The sequence below is a fragment of the Alexandromys fortis genome, unplaced genomic scaffold (genome assembly GCF_014885135.2).
Source record: "Alexandromys fortis isolate MF-2015 unplaced genomic scaffold, M_Fortis_MF-2015_v1.1 scaffold_151, whole genome shotgun sequence".
In the NCBI taxonomy this organism is placed as follows: domain Eukaryota; kingdom Metazoa; phylum Chordata; class Mammalia; order Rodentia; family Cricetidae; genus Alexandromys; species Alexandromys fortis.
The window spans coordinates 2,362,597-2,378,365 of NW_026068043.1; the positions used below are offsets into that span (position 1 = coordinate 2,362,597).

General features: G+C 46.8%; 1 protein-coding gene across 9 annotated transcripts in view; it reads left to right on the forward strand.

Annotated features, from left to right (window-relative positions):
* Positions 1-3,427: 3,427 nt before the first annotated feature.
* Positions 3,428-15,769, forward strand: part of Auts2 (activator of transcription and developmental regulator AUTS2) — a 1,106,765-nt gene continuing 1,094,423 nt past the window's right edge. For all 9 annotated transcript variants that reach the window (XM_050166142.1, XM_050166146.1, XM_050166147.1 and 6 more), the window contains exon 1: positions 3,428-5,062. In XM_050166142.1, coding sequence (XP_050022099.1) covers positions 4,754-5,062 — 309 coding nt within the window. In that variant the 5' untranslated portion in view covers positions 3,428-4,753. The remainder of the gene's footprint in view (positions 5,063-15,769) is intronic.

Sequence of the window (15,769 nt, forward strand, 5' to 3'; positions counted from 1 at the left end):
GTGTCTATACCTCCTTCCCACACACTCATATATGAACTCACACACAAAAATAAAACTTATGAGAATTAATTGAGATATTATTCTTAATACCCTTGGAACAGTGCCATGCACAGTAATTGCTTAGCTTATTATGCAGTATTATTAATCATTCATTAGTGATCTAAACAGATGAGATGGAATTTAGAGACAAATAAGAGCAATATAACCCGTAAGTAATTTTAATTCTCTGGTGGGAGAATACTATGAAATTCTGACCCCAAAAGCCATTACCAATTCTAGTGAGCAGTACACTTGGACCCTGAAAAAAAAAGTCATTTAAACATTATCCCAAAATGCGTTTGCAAATTACTCTTGCCAGAGGCAAGGTTCTTGGATACAGTATTTTACGATCCACACCCCCCAACTAGACATTACTCTTTAAAGACATAACTGCCAAGGGCTACCTTGAAAAGTCACTAATATAATATGCCTTTTATTATATTTGCCAATTTCACACTTTCCCCAACCCAATCTCCAAAGTTTGTGCAAAGAGACTCCTCCCACAGTGCTAGTTCCTGACTTCCTAGAATCTTGTCAGCCTTGAGGACAACTCTTACATCCATCCTCTTTCGCTTCAGCTGTCAACGTGACACAGCCCAGAGTCATGGGAGGGAGACTGCCCAGATCAGAATGGTCGATTGCCAAGTCTGTGGGGGAAGTTGCTTGTTGATTGATATGGGAGGGCCAACCCTCTGTGGGTGGTGCCACCCCTGAGCAGGTGATCCTGAGTTGTGTAACAAAGCTACAAGAGGGAGAGTGTGCCAGAGACCAAGCTATGGTAAGCAGCATTCCTCCGTGGTCTTGGTGCCAGCTTCATGCCCTGACTTCCCTCAGTGATAGAATGTGACCCCAAAGTGTAAGCCACATAAACCCTTTGCTCCTCAAGTTGTTTCCATTTAGAGCTTTTTTTTTCTTTAATCACAGCAGCAAAAGAAAACTAGAATATCCTTAAAAAGATGGACCCTGAAAGCGAGCCCAGGGAGTGAATGACAGGGAACTAGCCTTTATTTTGTGGGATTTGCTTGATATATTCACTGTGGGTTGCCGCCAGTGCAGGTAACAACAACCTAGAGGTTAACATACTCTGCTCCAGGGGCAGCAACCGTCAGTTTAGGTAAGCAGTTTTTGAAGGTAGCACTCTGTTCTTAATATGTTTAGATATCACACATCACTGTTCTCAAGAGGGAAAAAAAAAAGCACACGATCTGTTCATAAAGGACGCTTTGTGTTTGAGAAGGCCTTGGGAGACTTAAAAGGGAACTTTTGAACATTTAATTGAACTTCTTTGATTCACAAGATGAGAAAATTAGTCATTTAAAAGTCTTGCCTAAGGTTAAATGGCTTGTTCCCCTGGACAGACATAAAGCCTGCCTTATTCACACTCCACTTCATCTCTCCTTCTGTCGCCTTGTCTCCCACTATCCATATCTACCACTCTGATATTTTTTATTAAGTCACAATCCCGGGTTCCCGAAATGGGGAAGTTGAAGTGTGACTTAAAAACAAAGTAATGAGAAACCAACCCCTAACTCTGGAAGTGTTAAGAACAAAGAGACCCAGTTGCCAGAACTTAAGATCCCAGCACTTCTGGTTGGGGTGCCACTGTATTCCCCAAACCTACAGTTGTGATGCCCTAATCTCTGTTGAGTGGAAGAAAAAAAAATCCATCCATCCATCTATTTTAGAAACGTCAGTTTTTCTCTTCCACCGCCTCTGACCTTCAGTTCAGTTATATGCAGACTGGGATTCTGAACAGTCGAAACCGTGTACAAAGCATTGTAACACGGTGAGCCTGGCTCATTGTGAGCAATTAATGTCAGTTTGTTTTCTTTTCCTTCGTGCCAAGTGTGGGCTGCTAGGGGTGAGGGGTGATTGCCACGGTGTTTATGTGCTTGGACAGAATGCAAAGCGACTAAGAGGTTGCTGAGAGAAGGCTGTCGGTGAGTATAGATCAATTCCAGTGCCCTGAAAAACGCACAGCTATTTTATTCAGAGAGGCTGGTCGCTTTGGTTGATCGATTCTGGGCTGTAGTCAGCTCTTTAATACAACTTTTTATAAGCATCAGTTACATTGCGCTGGAAAACGCGGGGAAGCCACCTCTGCTCCACCCTCCTGCAGCTAAACAGTAAATGAAGCCTGCAGCGATAGGGATTGCGGTTTGTAGTCCAAAGGGTCCTCAGGTTGGGGCTTCCCCGGGCTAATCAGTCCCTTACTCCAGGTTCAAGTACGATCTCTGGCAGCTCCAAAGCGGCTAGCAGGTCCCCATAGGGTCCCCTGCAAGGAGACGAAAGGTGCGGTCCTGGGGACACTCGGGTTCAGGGGCACTCAGGCATGCAGTGTTCCTCCACGCAGGCGGGGAAAAGTTTCCAACTCTTGCCTGTTGGCTGTCTCGCTGCGCCTGGCCGCAGCCCTGGGCCGCCCTTCTTGCACCCTCGCCCTTCGTCCCTAAGGTGCACCCTCTTTGGGGGCCAAGCTTTGGCACCTCCTCCCGCTTCACGCACTTTTCGCACTGTGCCCGCGCGCGCACAGGCACGCGCAGGGAAAACACCTAGAGGTACTTCAGAGGAGTTAGCCCAGCAAGAGCTTCAGGAGTGCAGGAGATGAGGGACTCCAGGAGCAAGTGTCCGGAGAAAGGTGCCCGGCTCGCGCGCGCGCGAGCGTCCTCCGTGCGTTTGGCGGGATGTCGGGGCAGCTTCCATGCCCTCGAACTTCAACTCCACACCGGCCCGTGACCGACCCCTCCACAAATACCCCACAGCCTCTGGAGACCCCTTCCGCCCCCAAGTGCGCAGGCCCGACCGCCCCAGCGCGCATGCCCTGGGCTCGTGGAGCGGTGGCCAGCCCCTCAGCCTTTTTGCTTTCTCCACACTCTACAACTAGGGGAGGGGGGGGGGCGGGTCACGTGATCCAGCCGGGCCTGAGGCGCGCGGGAGGAAGGGGGACGGGAACGCGCACGGGAGACAGAGTGAGGCGCGAGGGGGAGGGGCAGTCCTCGGGAGCGCGCAGCTAGTGGTGCATGAGTGGAAGGGGCGGTCCTCGGGAGCGCGCCCGGGGGGGTGAGGCGTGAGAGGTTCCCGGGAGCCCGCCAAGGGGAAGGGGCGGCCCTCGGGAGCGCGCCGAGTGAGGTGCGAGGGGAGGGGGGTTAGCCCTCGGGAGCGCGTGGAGAGCCAGGAGGGCGGTCCTCGGGAGCGCGCGCAGAGCGAGGCGCGAAGAGGGCGGTCTTCCAGAGCGCTCGAGCTGGAGCGCGCGTGCAGGAGAGAGAGGGGGAGAGAGAGAGCGAGAGACCGCAAGCGGGCGGGCGCGGGGCTGGGCCGAGGCGGGCGGCGGCGGTGGGCCGGCCGGAGGGGGAGGAGCGGGCGCTGTGTGAGCAAGGCGGGCGGAGGATGAGGCCGTGCCCGGGCTCTGGCTGCAGCCGCCCAGGGACACGCCGTGCACCCTCGGGCTCGGGGCTCTGGCGTCGGCGGCTGTGGCAGCGTTAGCTGCGAGCGGCATCTCCCAGCGCTTCTTCCTCAGGCGGGGCGACGCGAAGAAGAAGAGGCGGCGGCGGCACCACACCGGTGTATCTCGGGTTGGAGACTGCTCTTTGCTTTCCTCATTGACTGACTCACTCCCTCCTTTATAATTTTTTTTGGAGGAAGGGTGACCTCTGGAACTGGGGGTTGGGGGGAAACCTACAATTTGTGTGTGTGTGTGTGCGTGCATGTGTATGTGAGGCGGGGGTCGGTGGCACGCGCCAGGCTTTGCAATTCTTCTCTTCTTTCATCTTTTTCTCCTCCTCCCCACCTCGAAGACCGAAAAAAAAGGGCAAGGAAAAAAAATCCCACAACTGCTCTAACGTCCTCCTCCTTCCCTTCCTCCTTTCCCCCGGCAACCTCTGTCTCCGCTCGTGATTACGTGGTTATGCTCCCCTCTCTGGGGGGTCTCGCCCCTGTCTGCTCGCTCCCCAGCCCTGGCTTCCCTTGGATACATTTCTTAAAAAAAGAATTGGGAGCCCGGGAGTGAGTTTTTCTGCGAGGCGTGTGTGTGAGGAGGAGGTGTGGGGTGTTTTCCTGCACGAGGGGGCGGGTGAAGTTCATTGCCACCCACCCCTCACTTCACCGTGACCTTTTCGGACCTCGGGGTTTCTTTCTTTTTTCTTTTTAAATTGGGGGTAGGGGTCTCTAGAGAAAGCGAGAAGCAAGGCGATTTCGGTGGTGGGGAGAGAGCATGGCCGCGGGGAGGGCTTCCCCAGTCTCTTGATCAAAGCATTCCGCTATTCTGATTTATTGCCTGCTTGGTGAGTTATTTTTTTCCCCCCTTTCCTCTGTAAAGGAGACCTGTGTGTTCAGCCATTACTTTGCTCGGCGCTGTTCGCAGGCATCTCCGACCCTCGGTGCAGAGGGGAGCCCCACACTTCGCCCTCTCGCTTCCCAGTCCCTCCCTCCCCGTCTCCCCGCCCCTTCCCCCTTTTTTTCTTTCTTTTTTCCCCCTGCCCTCCCTTCTTGTTCTTCTTCAGCTTTTTTTTTTTTTTTTTAATTCCTCCCAACCTCCTTCTCCCCCGCGCCCTTCCTCGCGGCTGGAGGGAAAAGCCCGTGCAGGAGGAGGAAGGGCTCGGTGTCAATTTTTTTCTTCTTGGGGTGTGTGTGTGTGTGTGTGTGTGTGTGTGGCCGCGGCCCGAGCCTGTGGCGCGCGGGTAGGCAAACGGGGAAGATCCCAGGCGCGGTTAAAAGAACCATGGATGGCCCGACGCGGGGACATGGACTCCGGAAAAAGCGGAGGTCGCGATCACAGCGAGACCGGGAGAGACGCTCCCGGGCCGGGTTAGGAACCGGTGCGGCGGGCGGTGGAGGAACCGGCCGGACCCGGGCTCCCTCGCTGGCTTCATCGTCGGGCTCCGACAAGGAAGACAATGGAAAGCCCCCATCCTCCGCCCCGTCCCGGCCCAGACCCCCGCGGAGGAAGCGCAGAGAGTCCACCTCAGCCGAAGAGGACATCATTGATGGATTTGCCATGACCAGCTTTGTTACTTTTGAAGCGCTGGAGGTAAGGGGGGGACCCCCTTTCCTGTACCCCCCATGGTTTCCTTTTATGCATGACACCCCCCACTCGGCTGCACCCCGGTTTTCTTGCCTCCCCCGCCGCGCTCGAAGCTGTCTGTCTCGGCCGAGGTCTTATTGTTGGGTGTGGGGTTGTGTGTGGGGGAAGCTGGGGGCAGAAAGGCAGCAAGGAGGGAATTGCCAAGCGGTGTGCCTGGTCTGGTCTTCTACTGGTTTCGTTCTTGTCCAGCTTGCCTTTCCCTTGCGCCCCCTTCTGCACCCCCACCTCCCTCCACAGCAGATGGGTGGAAAGAAAGGGGTTCGGGCATCACAACAATGCGCCCCCCTTCTTCACGGATGGCTCTGCCCCCACTCCTTTCCTCCTCATCTCCCTCCCCAATCATGGCTTCTTGGCTGGTGGAAGTCTCTGCTTGGGTTTGGGGCGCCTGTGGACGGTTCTCTGTGTGCTTTCTCCAGAGCCATATGTTCCCATGCTTGTGTGTGTGTGTGTGTGTGTGCGTGCGCGCGCGCTTGTGTGTGTGTGAGGCTGTCTAGTATATGCCTTTTCTGGATGTCCTGGGGACCAGAGGCTGATAGGGTTTTGTGGCTTTTCTGCACCCCTTCCCCTTTTTTGGTGAAGCTGGGTAAGGGGGCGTTTTCTCCTTGTTGGGAGAAAGGAGGGAGGAGGGGAGAAGAGGAAAGGATGGAATATCTTCCTGTATTTTGCATGGGGCTTTATTGCAGAAAGGGTTAATGACAGTATTATCCACACACTTACATTTGCGTGTGGTGTGTTGGTGTGTGTCTGTGTCTGTCTGTGTGTGTGTGTGTATACACGAGCAATTTAGTTGAAGGACAGAAGAAGGTACACCAGGGAGGACTGGTAGGAAGCAGGAATAAAATCCTAGCTGACTGCTGGAGGGCTTGTCACCAATTGTCCCTCTGCTTTTTTTTTGTATGTGCACCCCCCAAGTGATTTGCTTTGTGTATGTGTTTGTGTGTCTTTCTTTATTCCTTAGGCACCTGCAGGCAGCCTTGATTTTTCAAATGCACATTTTCCTGTCTGCTAAGAGGCTCCTGGGGTGTGTGTGTGTTTGTGTATTTGTTGGATGGAAGGAGGAGTGGAGGGAGCCCATCCAGGGGTCACAGAAAACTATCTGTGCCTGGGAAAATCTGGTTTGGTGCTAGGACTGGTCATTGGTTTTTATAAATTTAGCTGCTTTCTTTCCCCTGTGTCTCCTTTTCCCCACCCTCAAGACACACAATCACACACAGGAGGTTTTGAGATTCTGCTGGGTTGGTCCAGCACACAACCAAGATAGAAGTTGGTTTTTAGCCTTTCATTGCACCTGACATAACGGTTTGAGGAAACTTTCCCCTTCCCTTTATTTATTTATTTTTGGGCTGTTATTGAGGTATTGTTTCAGAGGGGGCCAAAGCAAGCCTTGTTAATGAGAGCTTGGCTCTTGCATGCACTGACTACAGATTCAGGTTGTTGGCTCTAGAGATGTGTTTGGATTTCAAGTTTGAGTATTTTTAAAAATGGCAGTAGTCTTCCTGTCAGAGTTGTTCACCTCCATAAAGTGCTTGTGGCTGGGGTGACGGTGGTGAGTAGTGGCCAGTGGCTCCTGGATGGGGAGGAAGGAAGGGACAGAGATGACAGTGGTATTGGTGGTGACCAGAGATTTTGATGCTGGTACATGAGTTAATCGTCGGTTTTAGAGTTGGTCATCTCTGGGCTTCTAAGTGTTGCGTGTCACCATTGAGGATGATTATAGCCGTGTGGTTTTTATAACTTTGCAAAGGTGGATGGGTACTGCAGCGTGACCTCTTTCTTGTTTTAAAATGGGAATTGAAACGGCATCATGTATCCTAAGAGAATGCTGCCTGGATTTTGGCACAGCAAGGCTGCCTTGTGGTTGCTGAAGGAAAGAACTTGTAAAAGCTGCTTAGAAGTGGTTCTGCTCTCTGGGTAGCTGCCATGCCCTGCTGGGTGGCCCCTCTTAGCCAGCAAGAGGGGGCCCCTGTCTGCTCATCATCATTGTTGAAGGCCAGGTGGAGATGGAAGTAAGTTATGCATTTGTTTTGTGTTTGAAGTAACTGTTGGACTTTATCCTTTGACAGAAAAATATACCTGTTCCCGTTTTTTTTTTTTAAGCTTTAAAATATTTAAAGGAGACCAAGTTCAAAATGTTGAATACCATTTCTTTCTGTGCTGCAATTGATGTCTCAACTACTTCTCAGGACTTAAAACCTAGGTTAATTTGGTTAGCCGAATGCTATGATACTCTCCTGTTTACCATAAAATCACATACGTAGCCGTGCATTGGTATAAAGGGTCTAACTTTTAAAAAATATACTTTAAATTCCTATGAGACAGTAGACAGGACAGTAGAACTCGAGTGCATTCAACACCCCGGTTCGACAACTGGCATTTCACATCTGCTGCTTCTGTAGTTCACTGAGCTCCCTCTCACCTTGCAGACCTGCTGTGATGGCACCTGTGAATAACTGTATGAAGCTCTGGCGTATAAAGGATTCAGATGGCTTAAGAAATCCCCACAGCACCATTGTCTCTCCTCAATTAACAGTTCTCTAGTATATATTCTGGTCGGTCACATTTTCAGAGGCTCAATTCTGTCTTTTTAGAAAACATGTTAATAAACCTGTTAAAACCATGCAGTGACAGATAAAAGTCACCATATTTGCCTTTTTTAGTGGGGGCTGGGGGTGGGTACGTGTGTCTGTGTATTGGCTGTTAGCACTCTGTGTCCACATCGGTCGGTCAGAACCTAAACTCGTCATGACTGCTAGAGTCTCTGATGCCCACTGCACTAAACTTGCAAGGTTTCCTGAACTATCACCAAGAAATGTGAAGGCTTATGAGGGAAATGGGCAGTTGAACTATGAATGTGGATAGAGATGTGTGCTAGGAGTGTGTAAGTGCTCAGAATGATCACAGATACCAAGAGTTACTCTGAACACATGCTTGTGTTTATAAATGAGAAAAATCTTTGCCATGAATCGTCAAGGTGGCTCTTGGTATGATGTTATGATAAAGAAGCCAGAGATACTGGCTTGGACGGTCAGGCTTACAATTTAGAACACCAGTTTAGAGCCATTTCAGGCAGACGGTAGATCACATACTACTTAGGTTGTGCACTGAAACACTGACTCTCAGATTTTGTCCTTAGTAACTTCTTGGTGGCTCCTTCCTTCCTTCCTTCCTTCCTTCCTTCCTTCCTTCCTTCCTTCCTTCCTTCCTTCCTTCCTTCTCTCCCTCCCTCCCTCCCTCCCTTCCTCCCTCCCTTTCTTCCTTCCTTATTTCCTTCCATGAAGAAGCTCCTGATAATGGACTATTTGGATATGAATACTTCCAGACCAGCTATGGCTTTACAGACACTAGATGAAAAGTAATAAGCCTAATGGCAGCCTGTAATTTTATGCTTATTCTTCGAAATGGTTAGATTTTTATTTAAGAAGATGGAAGCTCAGAGGGCAGCTTGGCATCTCCCACATGTTATAAGCCGCGAAACTGGCTGAGGTAGTTGCATATTCTGCAGGGACACTTGTCTTGAGTAATTGTGCCCTGAAGTTCAAGTGTGTGATTACAAAGAGTCTCATGATAGAAGATAAGAGGGTAGGTGAGGAGGCTAAAGTTGAGCGGTGTGTTCTCATTACACAGTTAAGGAGTAGAAGTACCATTTAGAAACAGTATTGCATGTTTGGGTACTCTTTGGGCGTTAAGATGAGGGCAAATAACCTCTAAATGTGTTTGTTTCAGTTTTGGGGGGTGGGCAGGATCTTGCTCTGTATGTAGCACAGGCTGGCTTTGCAGATTCAGTAAAATTCTCCTGCTCCAGTCTCCAGAGTGCTGGGGTTATAGGCACGTGTTACCCCACTTGGCATTTCTCTCTCTCTCTCTCTCTCTCTCTCTCTCTCTCTCTCTCTCTCTCAACAGAGTGGCTTCTAGGAATCAAAGTATAAATGGGAAATGCTGGCAGCCTGTTACTAACAGCATGCACTGGTGCATCAGCTATGGTGCTTTTCAGAATTGTGTAGGTTTCTGTTAGGAAGCCATGGGTATCCTGGCTGTAAATTTAACTTTGCAAATCAGTTATTTCTCATCCTATACCTCTTTGTAGCTTGGGTATTTCTTTTGATACAGCTGACCAGAGGGAAAGAAAGATGACCCTGGTAGACTTAGGCAGACAAGAGCTCTGCTGGTGCTGTAGTGTTCTGAAGAAAAGGGAGGGCTCATTTCTGGGGTGTCGAGGGTCACATCCAGGCTTTCCTCTGACCCCTCGTTTCCTGGTTCTGCTTCAGGACTCACCCAGGTGTCAGTAGTCTTCTAAGTCTATTAGATGGAATTTGACAGACTTATCTGTTAGGTCTAGTAGGCGCTAGTAATTTATTTTCGAAATTTCATTTATTAAGTTTATCATGTTCTTTGTGCCACTCAGCAGATATTTATGGAGTGCTTAATATGTACAAGGCAGTAGTAGTATGAGTGGCCTACAGTGTTTGTAACGTCTTGAAGAAGGATGCGATTTAGCTGATAACTTACATCTGACACTTGCAAACTAATTTTGAAACAGGCACTTGAATAATATTAACTAAAGACTTTTAGAGAGAAGATAGGGAGAAAAGTTGAAGTGTTTAAAAGGTATTGCGTGTGCGTGTGTGTGTGTGTGTGTGTGTGTGTTTGAGGCATGTTCTCGTGCACTCTAGGCTGGCTTCAAACTTACTGGGTAGTGGAGAATGACCTTGAACTTGTGATATTCTTGCTTTCACCTTCAGAGTGCTGGGGAAATAGCTCTGTACCTGAACTCCTAGTTTGGCTGTGTTGAGGATTGAACCCAGGGCTTTGTGTATACTGTCTACTAATTGAACTCCATTTCCAGTCCTTGAGAAGTCCTCCTGGGAAAGATGGGTCCTAGAAGGGTGTAGTGATTGGTAGATGAGGTAGTAGCAAGGGGAGAGCTTTCTAAAGGAATATTGAAGGTGACACAGGAGGAAGACCATTAAGAAGACATTGAGCGGTTAAGATCAGGGGCCGCTGAGGAAGGCTGATTAGGAACGTGTACAATGGTAGTGAAGTTCTTGCTAGGGACCAGGAGACCCACCAGCCATACTTAGCCTTTCTAAATAGTTGTCTGTGCCTCCTTGGCAAAGCCACCTTCTAAAAGTGTCCTTACCCTCCCTTCTCTGTTAATGGAGAGATGGAGACTAGGTTATAGTGAATTTCTCAGGCTGGAAAGGAACAGAGCTTTCCCCAGGTTTCTCATAGGCTGTGTTTGAGACTGAAGCAGGATGATCTGCTTTCAAATATGTTTTAGCACTACTTGTTCTTGTAGAATTAAAAGTCTTTATTATATGAATGTGAATTTGGATTATGGTGGAGGAGGTAGTGACTTATCTCCTAAATCTCTCTGGCCACAGGGCTCTGCAGTTGTCATCATTGTATCCATAAGCCAGTCTGGAAAACGGCTCAAGGTCTCAAAGAACCCATTCCAGATCTTGGAGTTTGGTGATCTCTGAGGGTAGTAGCATGATGGGGGTGATGGTAGAAGTCAGGAATGGCAGGTGAGGGTGAGATATTAAGAGAGATGTTCCCTTCTTTTTCTGATCCCTTTTCTGCCTCATGTCAGCTGTTTCCCTGATTTTTTTTTTCTCAACCCACCAAGAGGTGAGCATTGGTGAATGGTTCTCATTAAAGACTCTTTCTCAGCGTGACAGCTGCTTGATTCCCAGGCCAGCGAGTTGCCCTCCAGCCAATATGTTTTATCTCCTTGTGGTCCCTTCTAGTTTCATGTATTGCTGCTTTTTAGCCACCTGGAAAAGAAGGTTGGGATGAGAAAGGAATTTGACATTGGTGTTAAAACAAGGGTTTGGGATTAGCTGGCTTGCTAAAGTGCACAGAGTGGTTATTCAGAGGGTCAGAGCATCTCTCGTTCTGTCGCGGTGCCAGGGAAAGGCGTGGATCGCAGTCTTCCTTGCTTGCTTCACTTTCTGCCTTGTGAAGTTTGGCTGTGAGATTGCTGAAAGAGGTCACGTCCCAGCATTTCAGTTCTGAACAGTGTACATAACTCCGTGATCTGAGGACTTTCTGAGTGATGGAAAAAAGGAAGAGTGTGAATTGCATGTGTGTAAATGAACACTAGCTTTTCTAAAAAAATCATATTTGCTGAACTCTGTATTTCACTCTTTCGAGGCAAAGCTTGACTGGAGGGGGCTTTGTGTGAGGTGAATTGGAAGGATGGTTCTCTCTGATTCTTGTTAGTTGTGGAGATTAACTGCTGTAGCCATTTTGGGCAAGATACAAATGATTCAGTAGACTTAAAAATGTGGGCCATGAAGTTAGTGATAGGTTCTGGGAGCTGTGTTCTCTTGACACCTAGTTGGAAAAAGGTTGAACAATGGAGTTTGGGGGCAGAGAGAGTAACTCAGTGGTAAAGTACTTCCTTAGCATGTGCAAGGCTCTGGGTTCAGTCTCCCAGCATTGCACCAAACAAACAAACAAAGCATTTGATTTAGGGAGTTCAAAACAAACCCTGAGTAGTTTGTTGTGATAGGTTCTGGGACTCTTGTATATAGAACTTTTTTTTTCTTACACTGTTGAAAATAAACAGTGATTATTTAGTTTGAGAGAACGTTGTTAAGATTAGAAAGTACTCACACACAGAAAACAACTGTTGGGAATAGATCGTGCAATAATCTAGGTCCCAAGGACTGTGTGTGATTTGGAAGTCCTCTGATGAGAAGGTCAACAGCTCTTCCTGATGAAAGCTGCACTTCCTAATGAAAGGCGCGCGCGTGCGTGCGTGCGTGCGTGCGTGCGTGTGTGTGTGTGTGTGTGTGTGTGTGTGTGTACAGATACATATGGGTGTGCATAGCTGCTGAGGGTGAATTTCCATCATTTTACCCTGTCCTGATAGTGTATATTTACAATACACTAAGTGTAGTTTCACTGTATTGAAGTGAAGAAGTAACATCTTCTTAACACTTCCCTTGCACTCCAGGCTTGGGCTTACACCCAGTATGCTATAGATTTAGGAAAACCACTTGGTAAAAGGATAGGAGTCTCTTATTTGATGGCAACATGAAAAACTCAAGTAGATTCAAAACTGTGGAAATCAGAAAGAAGACTGAAGAAGTTAGTTAGGTAAAAATCAAGCCCGGGGCACCTAAAAGAACAGTTTGGGAGATATTGTTAGCGAGGGCAGAAGCACTTCTAATACAGCATCTCGAACTTTGTCATGAATGTAGGTCTTGTGTCGGTGCACCCAGTCCCTCTAGAGGTAGGGACTTAGGAGAATTTATGAGGGACGCTCTAAAGTGTGTCCTCTTTCCCCTTCTGAATTATTTCTTCACATCATTAGTCCCCCTGCAGAACAAGGGCTTGTTTCTTGTTTTTTCTTTTCTCGGTATCAGCCAGTAAGCACCATTGCAGGGTCACAAAGAGTAGGTTGGTTCCCCACCCCCATTGCTTTTAGTAGCTGCAGGTAGGAATGAGTGGTTTTATATCATCCATCAGCTTTTTCTTACTTAGGAAGGGTCTGTGTCAGTGCAGGCTTCTCTGTCCTGTTTAAGTCTCCAATTCCATATACTTTTAAGGGGACCTGGAACTTGAACTCATGTGAAATGCTTATTTCTTTCACACGCTGATTTCAGGGTCCCGTTGCATTACCCACCACTCACCCACTCTCTACCTCCCTGCTTCCTTCCCCTCACCGAAATAGAGTCATCAAAAGTAGGAATGCAGATGATAAAATGGAAAGTGTCTGGGAGTTGTGACTGAAATGTCAAAACCTCAGCATTCCTACGTTTTCGTTATTTGAGCATTGACCGTCTGAGGTACTCTGGTGTTATTAGCTGTGGGTTAGAGAGTTGCCTGTGCTGTTCTAGTTTACACTTGTGATCTTAGCTCAAATCAAACTAATACATGCTAAATACATGCAAAATATTTATCAACTTATTTATTTATTTATTTTTCAAGACAGGGTTTCGCTGACAAATATTTATCTAATACTTACTGTCATTTTGGCTTGTTCCTGAACCTCATAGTGGCATATGTTCTTGGTATCAGGACTTTGGTAAAACCTGGGTGCAGTAAGAATTAGAGCCACAGAGGAGAAGGAGGAAGTTTATCGTGTTCATGAGTGACAGTAAAGGCTAATAAGGGTGAGGATTAAGTTTCATCCGCAGAGCTCCTTTCTAAAAGTACTGTGTAGTAGGTAGTAACTGGGCCACCACCTACAAACAGAGACTGTGACCCTTGGTTGTGCAGCCGAGATCTGATACTTCCAACTGCAGCTAAACTCTGAATCCTAAAATAAACCATTGCTAGGGTCAAGTTGTAGTGATAAGTGGGAAATGTCATTTTCCTTGTTGTCCCTACACTTACCCTTTGGAGCCACAAAGCAACCCTTATTTTTGGTATTTGTAGTTTCTGAGGGAAGGTTGTGATATTTTAGAACGTAAAGGGCCTTAATAGACATCACTCAGTACTATAGCTATCCCGCAGTTGTTATGCTGGGAAAAAAAGTTTATTCCTCTTTCTCGTTTCCCCCTTCTGTGTTTCTCTTCTTCCTTCTTCTTCCCTCCCTTCTTCCTCCTCCCTTCTTCCCCCGTCTTGTTTTTCCAGAGACAGGATCCCATTCTGTGGCCCCAGCAAGTCTTTAACTCCTCATGTAGACCGAGTTAGCCTCAAACTCACGGAGATTCACTTGCCTCTGTCTCCCAAGGCTGGGATCAAAGGTGTGGGACACCACTCCTGATACCCCTCCACCCTGCTTTTAGTGTCTTTGCTACTGTTGGCTAAAGGTTATTAATTTAGTGAACCACTTCCTATAGTTAAAAATGAAGGGGGAAAACACACACACACACACACACACACACACACACACACCACTCATTTTTTCTGTAGTTGACAAGAATTTGGTGATTGTGTATGTAAATTCCTTACTTCTTGATATAGTGTTCTCTGCACTTACTTTAGAAAATTAGTTTTGAGAGTAATGTGCAGAGCTCAATCTTTAGGAGGAATTATCCTAAAATTAGGGCCTAACCTTGTCCTGCGTATCCTTTGGATCCATTTCACGCCACATCTGGAGGCTGTGCTTCTGAAGAACATTGGTGTTCTTTGCACAGACAATGGTCCCTAGCGGTAAAGTTCTTTCTGCCCCTCATTTTTTTTTTTTTTTTTTTTTTTTTTTTTTTTTTTTTTTTTTTTTTTTTTTTTTGCAAATGGAACCGGCTCTCAAGGATTAACTGATCTGTTCCAGATCACACTGGGAGTTAAAGGTCCCAGCTGTTCCTCAATGAAACTAGGAGACTATTTTCCCTTATTGTTGGTGAGTGCAAGGATTGGGAATTATGGAAGAAAGTTCTGTTTTTAAAGTCAGGGCCTCAATAGCTTCAGCTGGCCTAGACATTTCTGTGTAGTGTAGGATGACCTTGAACTCCTGATCTTCTGCTTTGAGTTCTGGCATTACAGGTGTGCACTACCAACCCTAGTTTATGTGCTGAACCTCGGGCTTTGTGCATGGTAGGGAAACAGTCCGCCAACTGAGGTATATCCATATCCATAAGAACGCTTTTAAAAACAAAAATCAGTAGGAACACCCATGGAACATCCTATTTTTTTCCTTAATAATATTTTGTTTGTTACTTAATTTCAAGAACCTTTAAAAACATTCTTCCCCCATCCCACACGCTCCCACAGTAGTATATTACCTTGAAATTTATTGCCCCGTTTTATAGGTGTGTTTAAAAAAAAAAAAGAACCCTTTCCCACCCTCCTGTAATGAAAGTATTAAGAAAAAACAAAACTATTACAGTGATACCGTGAGGCTTCTCATTCTGGAATGTCCAGTGGAAAGATAATTGCTTGGGTATAAGATGTTTTTGTGGCCTACTTTAACATTTTTAATTTTTTTTGAGTGGGGATGAGTGGGGATTAATTTATTTCCTTCAGACTGTAACCTGGGGAAATTTAGAGCAGTTCCTTTAACCCTGGTAGCAGAATATATGTAACAGAATGTTGGAATGTATTTGAGATGAAGATTCAGACTTTCTTCTGAAGAACTCAAAATACAAGATTCACGTGATGTGCTGGCTAAGGCGTCTAGTCTGTTTATTGCTGAAGGAGGAAATTTATAACAACTGTTTGTCATGTGTGTATGTTTATAACCATTCATATAATGAAAAGAAGTTTTCATGGGATTGTAATAACATATCAAGATGGATGTAATTAAAACAGAAGCAGATTGACACCCTGAATTAAATGCAAACCAGAATCCGGCATACCTGTGCTTTGCGCTGTTCTTATTTGCTGCAGGGGCAGTCAGCCAGATATGCAAATAAAAAGACATTGATGAATCTCTCTGGGTGTGTATGTGGTTGCAGAGAGCCCAACTATTTTATTAATCTTTTACCAAGCATTGTTTAGATTTGCAGCAATGATGGAATGTATTAATTTGGCAGACCAAATAGCCTAGGACCAGAATGTAGGAAATAATAAGAGGAAGACATGATTGATAGGTTGTCCCATAAATAACACATGTGACTGATAAAGGGGCCCGAGTAATCTTTAGATCTGTGCTTAATGTCATTAATGGAGTTGTTAAAGCAGGATGTTTGAGTTTGAACTTCAATCAGAGAGGCCTTGCCTCCCATTTAAAATGCAGACCTATCTCTAGTTATGCTCCCC